General features: G+C 38.6%; 1 protein-coding gene across 1 annotated transcript in view; it reads left to right on the top strand.

Annotated features, from left to right (window-relative positions):
• Nucleotides 1-15,406, top strand: part of mapk8ip2 (mitogen-activated protein kinase 8 interacting protein 2) — a 39,894-nt gene that overhangs the window by 18,120 nt on the left and 6,368 nt on the right. Inside the window, exons 3-11 of the mRNA XM_039650509.2 lie at nucleotides 8,946-9,170; nucleotides 9,278-9,356; nucleotides 9,691-9,885; nucleotides 9,996-12,341; nucleotides 13,408-13,483; nucleotides 13,676-13,848; nucleotides 14,150-14,259; nucleotides 14,383-14,505; nucleotides 14,673-14,743. Coding sequence (XP_039506443.2) covers nucleotides 8,946-9,170; nucleotides 9,278-9,356; nucleotides 9,691-9,885; nucleotides 9,996-12,341; nucleotides 13,408-13,483; nucleotides 13,676-13,848; nucleotides 14,150-14,259; nucleotides 14,383-14,505; nucleotides 14,673-14,743 — 3,398 coding nt within the window. The remainder of the gene's footprint in view (nucleotides 1-8,945; nucleotides 9,171-9,277; nucleotides 9,357-9,690; nucleotides 9,886-9,995; nucleotides 12,342-13,407; nucleotides 13,484-13,675; nucleotides 13,849-14,149; nucleotides 14,260-14,382; nucleotides 14,506-14,672; nucleotides 14,744-15,406) is intronic.

The raw sequence follows: 15,406 nt of genomic DNA, 5'->3' as shown, positions 1-15,406 counted from the left end.
TCTATTCTATTCTATTCTGTAATGAGTTTAGTATTCTGCATAAAGTGTGATGCTTCCTGGCCTATGAGTAAAGGAAACCTTAAGAATCACTTTTAGAATCCAGCTCTATCATGCTCAACATACTTTTTCATGGTCATAGCAGCAAGAGCAGCTAGAACGTATACGTAGATATATGGATGTGGCTTATCACGCCATTGGAAATAGTGTCATCACTTTACTCACTAGTTGGCATGTCAAAGAGCTCATTTGCATTTTAAAAGGATCTAGGTTTGAAAGCATAAATATTCCAAAATGATTGTGACAGGACGTAACGTAAAGTGGAATTTCTCGTGCTAAGCTGATTTGATGGTTATGTTTTTATGTTTATCTATCTCCCTGTCTATATACGTAGGCCTTTAAACCTTTAAACTTTAGTTTTTAAAAAAGCCAACATTCAAAATCTGTTTTGATAAACTTTGCTTTTGACAGTTCAAAGAATTTCTTTGAATTTCAATTCCTTTTATGAATTTCTTAATTCCCTTAGAATTTAAATATAATTCTGTATCCTGTTTGCTACGTTAATTCAAAATCAGGAATAAAAAAAAAAACATTCTTAATTCAATCCTGAATTTTAATATCCAAATGGAATGGAAACATGAATCTTCTACACTATATACTTATGTAAAACGGTAAAACACCCGAATGCAGAGGCTTTCCCTTTGAAGTCCTCCTTGTGTGCAATGTGTTAATATGGGTGGAGTGTGAATGTGCAATTACCCATAGTTGTATTTGCTGCTATGTTTGTGTGCTGGTGGAGGGCTTGTAAATGTTTTATTGCGGTGGCGGTGTGCCACGGCTGCAGTATAAGGGCTGGTGGTGACCCAGTGAAATTTGCTGCTATGCAGACCTCTCTTCTCAGCTTTCTGCCTCAGTCGTGTTACAACAAAACCATTTCCTATTCCTTACCCTGCTAATTTCTTCTGGCCATGTTCTCAATGTTCAAACGTGCATGTAAAGTTTCGATTATAACACTTCACAACACGTGCCTTTGGTGTGTCAAATTGAAATGAACCACACAATTGCAGTCTATGGGCATCGTAGCATGCAGTGACCTCAGATTGTTCAGTATAGAGGCAGATTGATTAGTTGGAACTGGCTGATGATTGGATGGGCTGGTCTTTTATTGATTGGTTGGTTGATCTAAAAAGTGAGCGGCATAGTCTTTGCCAGGGATATTTAATTAAAGTTACAAGAGGTAGTTACAAGATGCAAAAGCCTCTAAGTCCACCTAAAGTTTTTGTTTAATATTAACATTTTTATCAGGCTCCTATGTAGGTTTTTACCCAAGTACCGGTATTTCTGAATGGGCTGAGGCTGGGATTTATTGAGTTTAAAATAAAAGTATTTGATGAGCGTATTCTACGTGCGGAGAGCATTCACTGAATATTATTATCTCATTTTTGACAGAGGTGGCTTTGAGAGGCTTTTTCATCAGAGATTTCCTACCTAGATGAGATCCGGACAATCCTTTTTTGGTGTGTGTATGTAGTAAACAGTCAAAATCGTAATCAAAGATGAGGATAATGGATCAGATCAGAGCCAAAGCATTAGTGTCTGAGAATTAAAATATATAAATGATAATAAAAATAATTCTAGTATTTTATGAGTAGAGTCCAATTGGATATGAACATTAAAAGGTATGATAAGATGTTTTATCAGGCTAATATTATTTTTACATTTAGATACCTTGTTACTGATAAAAGATACTGTATGGGAATTTAAGTTTTCCTCTTGAACTGGACCATTTTTATAGTTTGCTTAAAGGTGCTCTAAGCGATGTCACACTTTTTTTAGGCCCAAACATTTTTTGTCACATACAGCAAACATCTCCTTACTATCCGCTAGCTGCCTGTCCCCTAAACACACTGTAAGAAACCGCGGTCTATGCAGACAACCCAGGCTCCACAAATGGCAACAAAAACAAACTGTGGCAACCCGCTCCACAAAACATAACAAACTGTTCCAGCCAATAACTGACAAGAAGGCCCTGGGGGTGGGGTTTGGGGGGTCAGTGCAGATGAGGAGGAGGGAGGGTCTATCTATCTTTTGTTTGAAAATACGTTAAACGTCAACAAGAAGTCATGTCACCCGACATCGCTTAGAGCACCTTTAAAGTAAGTATCTACTAAAAACAATGTACATAATAATCAAAATGCTCTCATTATGAGCAGAAAATAAAAGTTAATTCGAAATTTCAAGGTTTTAATTGTCTTTCCTCGCCATCTACAAATAATTTTCTCAATTCAATTTTCTTTTATTATGAAATGCTCTTAACTTGCTGATAAACAGGCCTATTGCTAAATGTAGTTACATAAAAAAAACATGTTTTGTTACAAATGGTTTGAACGGTCAGAGTCATATGCTGTATGTTTGACAAAAATAACTATATTATTTTGCTCGATAGAAACAATGCGCACAGAGCGGAAGGGGCTTGGATAAAGAAAATATTAGAGGATATGGTTCTGAATGATCATTTTCATAAGCTTGTGGTGTGTTATTTTGAAAATCTGCTCACTTTAAACTGTAGAAACAGTAAAATGGTGCTGCAGTTATTTAGTTTTCGGTCCGCTATTTGGAGATGTCTGGTCTATGCAGTGCATCAGGCTACAGTCTTTTTTTTTTGTTGACACAATTAGCAGGTCTAATACAACACACACACACACACACATGCACAAATCCCTGCTGTCCCACAGGATTATGTCATGTAAAAGCCACACTGCATTGTGTTCGATGGGCCTGTCCCTTGTTTATGCAACTAGGGACTAAAAAATCACAGTAGACATCCTCTGTGCCCCAAATGTGCCACTAAGAGCAGTTACATAATACTATCCTCCATCTGTTTGGATCTGTTTCTTCTAAATTCACCAATTTAGATTTCTAAATTTCAGGGGGAAAGGATCTTGATGTATGTAAGTTATTAACTTTAATAATAAAACATTTTAGACAAGAAAAAGTCATAAAATGCGTACGGATTTTCCATACAAGGTCATAAATTACATTTAGCCACGTCTTAATATGATTTGCTCATTTGTTCATTATAACTTTTCTCGATAAAACGATATCAAGTTAGAGTCAATATCGTCATCTGACTCAATGCTCGATATCAATATCAAGTTCAATAAATGTTTGATAACGTTAATGTAGCAAAAGTGGAACGAAACTGATTTGAATCGCACGCACCTCACGGACTGTTTATCCGCTCGGCTCAAAATCCAAATGGCAGCGCAGCGCGAGCTCACTACAGCAGACATGTTTACTCTGATTGATACAATTCAGGCAGATCCATAGACCGCAATGTTTGTGAGGTCTGTTATATTTGTGGTTTTAGTAAATCGCACAAAGAAGGAAATAACAAAGAACAGTGTTTATGTTATGATTTGGTTGTGGTGACTGAGGCCCCATCCACACTACTTGCGTTTTCGTTTACAAACGGAGAATTAAAACGAATACGATCTCCGTCCACACCAGCATTTTATTTGCGTATTAGAAATGATCTCTGTCCACATTTAAACAATTGAAAACGTGGATCACGTGACCATTCACCAACACTGGGCATGCGCGTGCCGGTGTAAACAGTGATTGACGAATCAGGGAAGGATACGTCATGACTGATAACACCCAATCATAGAGCCGAGTGTCAGCCCCTGCGTCAGCATTTCTGAAGTCCTCCATTTTGTCTCGCCTACACTAAAACGCCCTCCGGAGATTCAAAACGCAAAACGGAGGTGCGGCGTTTCTAAACTTCTCCGTTTTAGGTCTTCGTTTTTCACGTTTTAGTCTGGACGGGCTTATGTGGATGAAAGACAACAACTCCCAGAATGCACTGCCCTAGGAGGCCAGAGCGCAGTAGTTAAACAAGAAGTCTATGCTACTAGTGAGACTCTGTGATGAGTCTGCCCGGGATTTTGAGATCGTCCGGGATTGGCTTTTGCGTTCTACAGCCGCCATTCATTATGTTTACTGTGGCGAGCAGGACGAGTGAGGGCCGTGTGGAGAACAGCGCAAGGCCGGTGATATGATTACTGATGAGCGACACCTGTGAGACGCACTGGTCTCGTATCTCTCCCGGAGGAGTGGGAATTTTCTTAGAAATGTTAAAACGCACATCAACCGATTACTTGTTTAGCGTTCATGTAAACACTACATTCAGATTGCGTAAAACAAATTCATATGGGGGGAAAAACTGTAAATAAAAATAATCAGCTCCAGCAGATTAAAATACATTTTTAAAATACATTACAGAAAAAAAAAACAAATTTAAACCCATTGCAAGGGATCCGCCAGTATTGGGAACTTGAGCAATGTAAGTAATTACGTACATCCGATGGAACGAGACAGAAGGAAGTTAGTGAGGGAAGGGCATAAAAATTGTGTGTGAATTAACGGTAATTTTCTACCATGCAGTGTTTTTGTTGACTTAACTGGGATACGAAACTTCTACAGTGGCCAAAACTGATTTACCACCTAGGAAAATTGGCTTGTTCGCACTTTTTCAAACTTTCTTATTACGTATTTATTGAATATTTTGTATGCATGATGTGAAGTTGTGCCTGGAATGTAAAACTTCAAATTGTATCATTTCGTCATGAAGCTGTAACAGTTTGACTCTTTGTTTCCCCCTGTTTTCTAGTTTTTTTTGGTTTAGTCCTGTTCTGTTTTCCCTCCACTCATCGGTTTCCATGTCGACCATCATCAGTTTACCTTCATCACCTGTGTCTGGTTAATCTCCTTCTTCTGTATCACCTGGTTTTGGTTCATTAGTGTCTGTATTTAGTTTGTTCTGTTCAGTCATTCTGTGTCGATTGTTAGTCTTGTTTAGTTGTGTGATCTGCCTGCCTGAACCCTGCTGTTTGTACCTGCCTGTTATTATTTGGAGTAAATTGTTGCAATTGGAGCTTCTGCCTGTGAGTCCTTCTTTAATCCACACACGCCGTGACAGACGCAATTACATACGGAATTGTGTGGCTGCAATTTTTGGTCAAGTGGTTATACCAATCTTGCACTCATTATTCCTAGCCCATAATTCAATATACCACTAATCAAATATTAGTCAGCAAATATTTGCCACTTTATTGTATTTTTATTTATTTATTATTTTGTGGGTTTTAGTGAGAATGGAAAGAGCCATCCTTGGCAAAGGAAGATATTGTTTAAACGGCAAAATGTTGTAAGTCGCTTTTGGATATTGCTCATGTCATATGCAGGATGTGAATGATCACAATATGTACATAATTATTTCAAAGCACAGTGAGACCACTACCATGCAGAATGTAAAGTGCTGTGACTTGAGAGCATTTTGACTGGAGGTTGAAAATCATTTGAATGTGTGATCAATTTAAAGCAGCTTCTAAAGACCATAAATTGTTTATTTCTGGTGTTCTTCTGCATCTCTGATAACAGATTAAAGTCCTTCAGTTACAAGGGAAATATACTGTAAATCAGACTAAATTCTATCCTTCCAGAAACTCTCACTCCAGCTTTCTCACCCTTGTTCTCGATCCCTTCATGGATTATTCATTCTGTCACACAGAGCACTGGCTCTCTGAATACATTAAACAGGTTTGGGTTTCTGGGGTTTTACATATTACAGTATGCTGTTGATAAAAATACTATCTGTAATGTGCAACATTGGGGGGAAAAAACAAACAGCAAATTCTGTTAATTTCTTAATGAAACTTTTAGCTTAAAATTATGTGGGGCACTATTTCCCTATGAAGCTTTGACTACATCTGCAAAAAAGAAAAGGAATTTAAAATAGGAGAAACTTGGCAAGACACTTAAACCCTAGTTTCTCTAGAGGCGTTCGACCTCTGACATAAGTCGCTTTGGATAAAAGCGTCAGCTAAATGAATACATTTAAATGTAATATTTCCTGCTGTGCAGCCTTATGTTAGCAGAAAAGAGTTATAAGTTGGAGATTCATTCATTTTAATTATGTATATTAATTATGAATAATTATGTAATTTTGGAAGCTGATATATATATATATATATATATATGTATATGTATATATATATATATATATATATATATATACTTGATTTCTACAGAGGTGGGAGACAATAGGAAATTATTATTAATAATTTTATAATTATTAGTGCCAGTTTATATATAGTGCCAGTTTATATATATATATATATATATATATATATATATATATATATAATGGCACTAATAATTATAAAATTATTAATAATAATTTCCTATTGTCTCCCACCTCTGTAGAAATCAAGTGCATATTTAAGGGTTAAATCTGTTTGTGAGGGATTAGCTAAGCAGCTTGAGATGTAACATCTTGGTGTCAGTCCAAATTGTTCATAATAGGAGATCAAAGACAAGACAGTGTGATGTCTTTCTTGCAGAATGTACCGGTACATGTCTGTTGTACTTACATGACAGGAAGTACGTGTCTGTTGTTTTACATTTGTTTGTGCATTTGTTCCACATCTGCTTTCTAACTCATCAACGTATACAGTTTATATTTAGCTGTAGCTGGTAACATATATATATATGTTTATATGTCGCTGGTAACATTTCATTACATTTCAGATGAGCTGTACTGTATAGTTCAAATCCTTAGATGAAAGACTGAGTTATTAATGTTAGCTAACACAGTCTCATCCCAAATCGTCATATAGGGTGGAGCAGAAAACAGCACAGGTTTTGCTACTAACACTGCATGTGATGACCTTTATTTTGGCTTTAACAATATTTATTATACAATATTTATTTTAATTTATTGTAGGGTTTTTTTTAGGTTTATATCAAATTAATTAGTCACAAAAGCTATATCTTAGATTTTGTCTCAAATCTGATGTTTTCAGACAAGAGTTAACTGTATAAAAAAGGTTCGATTTTTAACTTAAAAGTGTTTCTATTTTAATTCAATTTATTTTTCAAAAAATAATAAATTATTATTTAAATTTAAAGATTGAAGACTATTAATTACCATTTAATAGTCTATTTAATGGTAGATTTCCAATACTGGGTTATGTTGTAACAAAAGGTATGTTCAGTGAACTCTCTCTCTCTCTCTCTCGCTCTCTCTCATTCTGGGCAGTGACGGTAAAAATGTTGACTTTAGTTTACTGTATTGTATTTTTTTTTTCAATTTTATTTATTGCCTTATTTATTTATTTATTGCCTACTTAAATATTCCTAATAATATACTATTATGTTTCATATTTTATTTAAAGTAAACAAGATATTATTACCTGGACATATGTTCTATTTTTTATTTTATTTATGGTTACTATCATAAATCAGGCAACACTGACTGACTGAGAACTGATGAATAGGTCTTATGAATTATTCAACAGCCCTCAACTATGCAGTGCTGTGCTGTAGTTAATGTTTCTGCATTAGTATATACTTGTCTGAGACGACAGTGGCATCGCTGTCCCTCCTCCTTTCTGCATCCACTGCAGTATAAAGCTGATATGTGGCTGTATGTTTTTGTGTGTTTTCTCTTTTCGCTTTTATTTTCTCTCTCTTTACAATCTTATGGTGTTTCCTTCACCTTCTCACACTGTATCTTTTATCTTTTTCTCTCTTCATCTCTCTCTTGCTCTGCCCTTCACGGTCAGCGTCGAGAGCACTGCATTAATTCATGACTTCTGTGTGAGTTCGGCTGGCTCAGCAGAACACTTTTTGCTGGTGTAATGCTGACTCCGTCTCTAAGCAGGGATGTAAAATCAGTGCTGGTCAGGGGTGAGGCCTCGTCCTTGGAAATATTAGAGCGATAGAGTTTCCATAGAACATTTATAGACTAATTCATGCAGTACAGCTGGAACTACATCTACACAGCAGCACTCTCCTGAATGTAGTTATCGTGTAGTCATAGTGTGTTTGACTGCTGCTGGTCAGGGGTATTGATTTGGAGAGATGCATAGATTCAGATCCCTGCAGTGCCAGCTGGTTGTGAATCTAATGCAGTGTGGGACTTTTAATGACATCACCCACACACATTTGCCAAGCAACAAACAGAATTGTAGCTGTAGTGTGTGTGTGTTCTTAATTGAGGTGAATATCAGACGTTATGCTTATGTAAGTGCATTGACTTGTTTTCCTGGAAGGGCGCTGAAACCTGAGGAGATTTAGCATCGATCACCATCTGCCCTTCCCCACAAGACATGATTCTCTCAGCTTTGTGCAGTCCATACACATCCACTTTCCCATTTTGAAGACAAAAAATAAACTCAAAACTGACTTTATTAATACACATTTGTGGTCCTACTGAGTGATTAGCCATTCTAGTCAGACTTGTCACTAACTAATCAAATTATTGAACGATAAAATCAAATCCTTCCCTACATTTGAGTAAAATGGGTTGTGAATATTGTTTGATGTTGACTTTTTAAATTGTCAGTGATAATTGTCCCATTCATGTAGTCAAAGTCAAAATCATTGCCTGTGGTAATCAACCCCAAGTTGTTGTTTTTGTTTTGTTATTTTATAAACCTATAAACTCACAGTTAGTTTATTTATTACAGACAGTTATGCATGTGCATGTGCCATGAAACATAACTGCAAGATGGAGTTTGTTTTGCCTCTGACCATCTATAACATGTGTTTCAAACATGATGGCCTGGCTATAGCAGTCAAGTTTTCATCCAGTCCATGATGAACACATGGCCCAACTAATGAATGAAACACAAAATTAGCGGTAGAAAAGAAGTCCTTGTTGCATCGTGTTTGGTAAACATGAGAAGCATTTGCTCTGAGCTGGAAAGTTCATGCTGATTTATATTTGTGGGTATTTAAAAAAAAAAAAAAAAAAAAAATTTCACTAGTCCATTCAGTCACCCCTGTTTCAGGCTGCAGTATCTATTGATTTATGTTAATGTGATATGGTAGCCAGATTTTTCCAGGTAAATGATATGTAATCTTTTTTTTCCTTTGTAAAGGACTGCTTAATTTTGGAAAAGAATGATTATCACCACCCAGTATGCTCGTTCCAAGATGACTTCCAAGAGTTTGAGATGATCGATGATGAAGATGAAGAGGAAGAAGAAGAGGAAGCAGATCCTGATGCCCCTCCCTCACCATCAGCATCTCCTCCCCCCTCCCCTACTCTGGGCACACTCAAGAGCCGCCCAACCACTCTAAACCTGACAGTACCAGTTTCACAGGTACGTCTATCATGCCTTACACAATCAATAAATCAATAAATATATGTATATCAATATTTATTTAGTTATTTAATTTATTATAATTCTTTTTTTTTTTCTAAAATCAGGACTCCCTAAACAACAACAGCAATGTGTCACCACGAAAGTCAAGCTGGCAGGATTCTCTTCGAAACTCGACTTCACAGGGTGATTATTGTTCATATATATATAATATAATAATATATATAAAATATGTAATAATAATCATAATTTTTAATTATATTTAATACAAAAATATTGCTAAAAATGTATTAACCTTTTATTTAAATGTGTGGTTATTTTGATATTTTATTTTATTATTTTTTATATAGCACTTTTTAAAAGCTCAAAGTCCCTTACATTCAGTTTGTATGCTCTATAAAAGCTGTAACTAGTCAAGAAATTTTTGCATTACATTCTGCCTGACTGATTCTATCGATTCATAATTATTCAGGATATTTCTGTAACTATAAATCTATCCCATTGTGACTCAATATTTTAGGCTGTTTGTCTCCGAACCACTCTTGCCTTGAGGATGGTTCCCATGTGACCAACTCATGCCCAGGGGCTCCAGACACCAACGGCTCTGCCAAAGGTACACCCTCAAACCCACCAGGACATTGCGGTCTTCATCAGTCACCTGGCAGGCCGCTGCTGTACGACTTTGAGGGCAACAGACGAGAGCGACTTGAATACGGTTAGAAGTCTGATCCTGTTGCTAATGGCAAAATGAACCTCCAAAATCATCTTTTTCTTGTCCTTGTCAACTTATCTCAATTGCGCTCTTTTTATTGTCTTCTAAACCAGGCTCCTTTGGTCAACATAACTCTTCAAGTGGCTCTGAGGCAACTGAGGTGAAAGCTGATGTTGAGGAATCCACTCTAAGCGAGCTTGTCCCCTCGGTTGATGACTGCACTTCTCAGTGCTCCGACACAGAGGTCGACCACGACCTGAATGGCCATGTCAAACGTCGACCTTGCCGCTCTCGACCCACCAATGACACCTACACCGTGACCACTGAGACTGCTGACGATGACCAAGAGTTAGAAAACGATGGCACCAGTAGGTGTTTGTCCTCAACTGCACCTCTTGGTAATGATGCCGAGACTCCACTATCGGACGAGGAGCTGGACAAAGAATTTGCCATTGACTTCATGAGTAAGGAGACCTATGATCACACCTGCAAGGAAGCTGGGGGCTCTTCGTACATTGAGTTCCCCTGCATTGAACCAACAGAGTCCATTTCTGTCTCCAGCTACGTGTCATCCAGTCGATCAGACATTCTTGATGCTATGGATGAACCCCGACACATGCATCAGGGCCAACCTGCTCCTGCAAATGACACAACTTCACCTTCCTCAGATCCAGGTATCGCTGATATGAACACCAAACGCTATGCTGAGTCAGACCGCCACAGCGATGACCTTAGCTCTCCTGGTTCGGACTCTGATATCGAAGGGGAAATTGAGGCTGCATTTGCGTGTGGTGGTACACTTGCTAGTAACATGATTTCCTCCATCTCAGAGACAGAGCTGGACCTAACAAGTGAATCCAGCAGTGGGCGTTCCTCGCACCTCACCAATTCCATTGAAGAAGCCAGCTCCCCAACCTCAGACCAAGAACTGGACCAGGAGCTGGACACAGAGCAGGACAGTGGTATTGTTGGTCTAAAAGCATCTCTTCTTCTGGGCCAACCTGACCCAATTAAACAAGACCCTTTACCATTCCTAGATCCCAGCCCAGATATGTTGCAACTAAATGACGGCCAAACTCTTATGGGTCTGCAGAACGTAGATGACGAACAGGGTTACGAGCACCAGGCTGATCCAGATGAGACTCTTCCCCCTGCCGTACCCTGTGAGGATAGCAACTCTCAGCAGTTGTTGTTAAAGATTGAGCCCGACCACAGTCTTGAAAGCTTCAAACGCTCCTTCTACTTGCCGGTTGGCCCCAAACTTATGCCCTCTGTGGACGACTACGATGGCAACAGCGAGGGGGAGTCTGAGTCAGAGTCCGAGGACGAGCTCAGTGAAAACTCGGATTCTCCTTGGCTTCTCAGCAATCTGGTCAACAGGATGATATCAGAAGGCTCATACCCAATCAGCTGCCCAGAGGAGTGCTTCAAACGGTCAGCCTCCATCTCCGACACCATCTCGCCCTCGTCGGACATAGAAACGGATGATTTCAATGAGACAGATGGCAGCAATTTGCAAAAGCAGAAATCTGAAGAAAAGTCACAAGAGGTCACCTCTGAAAGGTCAGAGATGAGAGTGGAGGAAGAGAAGGAGAAAGAAGCCAGCTCTGTATTTGAAGAGGGACAAAAAGAAAGGAAGAAAACAGACTCTTGTCTCTACATGAGCAACCCCACATATGGCACTGTTACACCTGTCTTTATGGCGAGATTCGATGCAAGAACAAAGAACTACGAAACGGAAGATTTCCCACCCCAGAACTCATTGAAAAACAAGCAGAAAGAGGAAGAGGAGGAGCCAAATAATGACTTAATGATGGAGAGAATGAAAGAGCTGGACTCTCCCAGCTTAAGCGAGAGCATAATCAGTGACAAGGACGAGGGACGGGAGACATGGGTCGATCAGCTCACTTTGCAGCGAATCACAGAAGTCAAAAACAGCCTTACGCTGGACCTCCCAACAGCACAGACCAATCACTGTTTCAGTCTTACTTACTCAACAGATAATAATGAAGATGAGCAAGATACCTCCCCTTTTCTGGATGATATTCACAAGGCACCTTCACCCTTTGGAAATGAGACTTACCTGGACAGCTCCCCTCCTATTGACGAAAGTGTACGAGAGTTTAGGAATGCAACCTCCAACCGGCCCATTGATGACTCCTTGGCATATGATTCGATGAAGTACACCCTAGTGGTGGATGAAAACACAACGCTCGAGCTGGTGAGTCTGAAGCGCTGTACCTCTGTCCTTAGTGAGGACAGTGACGGACTCTCTACTATCTGTGATGAAGAAGGGGTTGATGAAGATGAAGACATTTACGGGCAGAGCCAGACAGTAGGAGGCATGAGACCCGATTTGGTGTTAAGTTCCTCTGAAGAAGACTCCTCCCCTGAGGCAGATTTGCCTTTCTCAAAGAAGTTCCTCAATGTGTTTGTCAACAGCACGTCACGGTCCTCCAGTAAGTGAAACTGAACACTGCACAATATACTTAAGAGATAGTTCACCCCAAAATTAAAATTCTTTCATCATGTACAACCTATTTTTTTTTTCAAACCTGAAAATAAAAATTTGATTTTAAGTTAAAGTTAAATTATTATTTATTTGAAAGATTACTTAGTGCCAAAAATTGTCACAGTGATAACCTAGCTCTACTGGTTTGGACTCTGAAATCTAAAGGGGAACTGTAGTGGTCCACTTGCAAGTAACATGTTTTCCTCCCATCACATCTCAGAGACAGAGCTGGACCTAACAAGTGAATCGAGCAGCATCAAATGTTATTGTTTTCTCTCTTGCTGGATTCAAAGCTAACTGATGTGATAATGGTTTAATATGCACAAAGGGGAAAATCTAAATTGTATATTCCCTAAATAAATTAACAAATTAAATCCACTCCCATTCACAGAGCCATTCTGAGCTCTTTTAGTTCAGTTTAGAAGAGATTTAGATGATCATTTTACATAATTTAGGAGACTGTCTTGCTGAATAGAAAGGATATTTAATAATCCTAATGAGATGACATCAGAAGATGAAGGGCTTTCTATGGCATGGTTCTAAATGGGTTTTGCAGTGACACACACACACACACACACGTTGGGTTTTCATGTTTTACGGGGATGTTTTTTATACTGTACAAACTGTATATTTTGTCCACCTACACTAACCCTACCCCTAAATCTACCCATCACAGAACATTTTCAAAACACTTCACTTCTGATTTATAAGCTGTTTTCCTCATGGGGACCAAAAATGTCCCAACAAGGACAATAATTTCAGATATTGCCACTTTGTGGGGACATTTTGTCTCCCATAACGTAAGGTTAACCAGGACCACACACACACACACACACACACACACACACACACACACACACACACACACACACACACACACACACACACACACACACACACACACACACACACACACACACACACACACACACACACACACACACACACACACACACACACACACAGACACACACATACAGTGGGATAATGCATGTGCACTATGCGTGTTTCAGGCACAGAGTCCTTTGGACTTTTCTCATGCACTATAAATGGAGAAGAAAGAGATCAGACTCACAGAGCAGTCTTCAGGTGAGTAATGCTGCCCACGCTATAACCTAAAATCACTTAGTTCTAATTAAAAAGCTCCAGGCTGGTTTAAAGTACACAAACCCTCAAGGAACTCTTATTTTTCAGTATCTGTCAAAACACTTAAAATTGACTGCTATGACTGAATGTCTGTCGCAAGCGATGGAGATGCAAGTTTTAATGCCCACGCTGCAGGTTCATCCCACGACATGCAGATGAGCTGGAGTTAGATGTTGATGATCCATTATTCGTTGAGGAAGAGGAGGATGATTACTGGTACCGTGGGTACAATATGCGCACAGGGGCCAGGGGGATTTTCCCAGCGTATTACGCCCACGAGGTTGTTGGCCAAACAAAAGACCTAATGAGTAAGTATTTTAACAATACAATGTTTTTAAAATGTTTTTTATTTTTATTTACTGTGCTCATGCTTGAGGAGTCTTTTTTAAAAAAAAATAGATTTTATAAAATGATTGTATTCTAAAGACTGTATTCTAAAGTATGTGTGTGTGTGTGTGTATGGTAAAGTCTTTTTGTAATGAAGTGTTTTTCTAGTAAGTAATGTGTGACTGTTTTCTTTTTCTTTTCCATTTCTTTGGCCTTCACATCTGGTCTCTTTGTTAAAGTACTTGGTGAATCAGCATTGTCTGTATATGTGTGTTTCCATAGCAATGAAGAGGAACCCTGCTTGGATGGAAAGCTTCCGAGTGCAGTTCCTGGGTTCCGTGGAGGTTCCTTATCACCAAGGCAACGGCATTCTGTGTGCTGCCATGCAGAAGGTACTGTAAACAGGACATTTATCAGTTTGTTACATTTATTACTTGTGTGAGATAATGAATGAACGCACAATGTTTTATCATATGATGCAAACCTAAACAAATGTGTTTGTGTTTGTCTTACAGATCGCTATGGCAAGGAAGAGGACGGTGCATCTTCATCCCCCATCTATTTGTGAGCTAGAAATAAGCATGCAGGGTGTGAAACTAGTCATGAGTTTGGATGATGAGTACGACCTTTCAGGGGAGGTGAGAGAGAGCGTGATGAAAAGAAGAGAGAAAACATGCATGCAATCTTTCTCTTTTTTTTGTCACTGCCAGATATGACAATGGTCTTGGACTATATAACCAATCAGCAGTCAGCTATGATTAATTTTGATATTTAATATAATTCCTCTTCTCCTTTCTTTTCGTAGTTTGACAGATGTAGTCACTTCTTCCAAATGAAAAACATCTCCTTCTGTGGATGTCACCCTAGAAACAACTGGTAAACATACACACACACCCAATCTACCAGGTAGCGTCTGGTTTAATACATGCTACTTTTTGGGCGGTAAATAATGGCACAAACCTTAGTACAACCCCAAATCAGAAAAAGTTGGGACATTTTGTAAAATGCAAAAAAAAGAAAAAAAAAAATCAAGAATCTGTGATATGTTCTTTCTATTTAACCTTTTATTAGCTGACAAGAGTACAAAGAAACGTTTTCCAATTTTTTTCACTGACCAACATAATTGTATTTAGTAAATATCAGTGTTGTAGTCGAGACCACCTCACTCGAGTCCGAGTCTAGACCGAGACCAGAGAGAGTCGAGTCCGAGTCAAGACCGAGTCCATAGAGAGTCGAGTCCGAGACGAGACGGTCGAGTCCAAGTCGAGACCGAGACCAGTGAGGGTTGATTACCTAATTTACTTTTATTTACTTAGAGAAATCCTTTTTTTTTTTTTTTACTGAATTTACTTAGAGTTTAAAAAATATGATCAGTTTAGGGTAAAAAGGCCACATAGTAGGTGGTGTTAAAAGTAATTTTATTACAATTTGTCATGCGCAGTTGCGCACTAGAAAATCACCAATCACTGGGCGTGTCAATCAATTTAAAGAAATATTTTATTAACATACATTAATAATCATGAAAAATATTTTGAATTG

Source organism: Pimephales promelas, chromosome 10 (assembly GCF_988280905.1).
Source record: "Pimephales promelas chromosome 10, fPimPro1.hap1.1, whole genome shotgun sequence".
NCBI lineage: Eukaryota > Metazoa > Chordata > Actinopteri > Cypriniformes > Leuciscidae > Pimephales > Pimephales promelas.
This window is presented reverse-complemented; position numbering and strand designations above follow the sequence as displayed.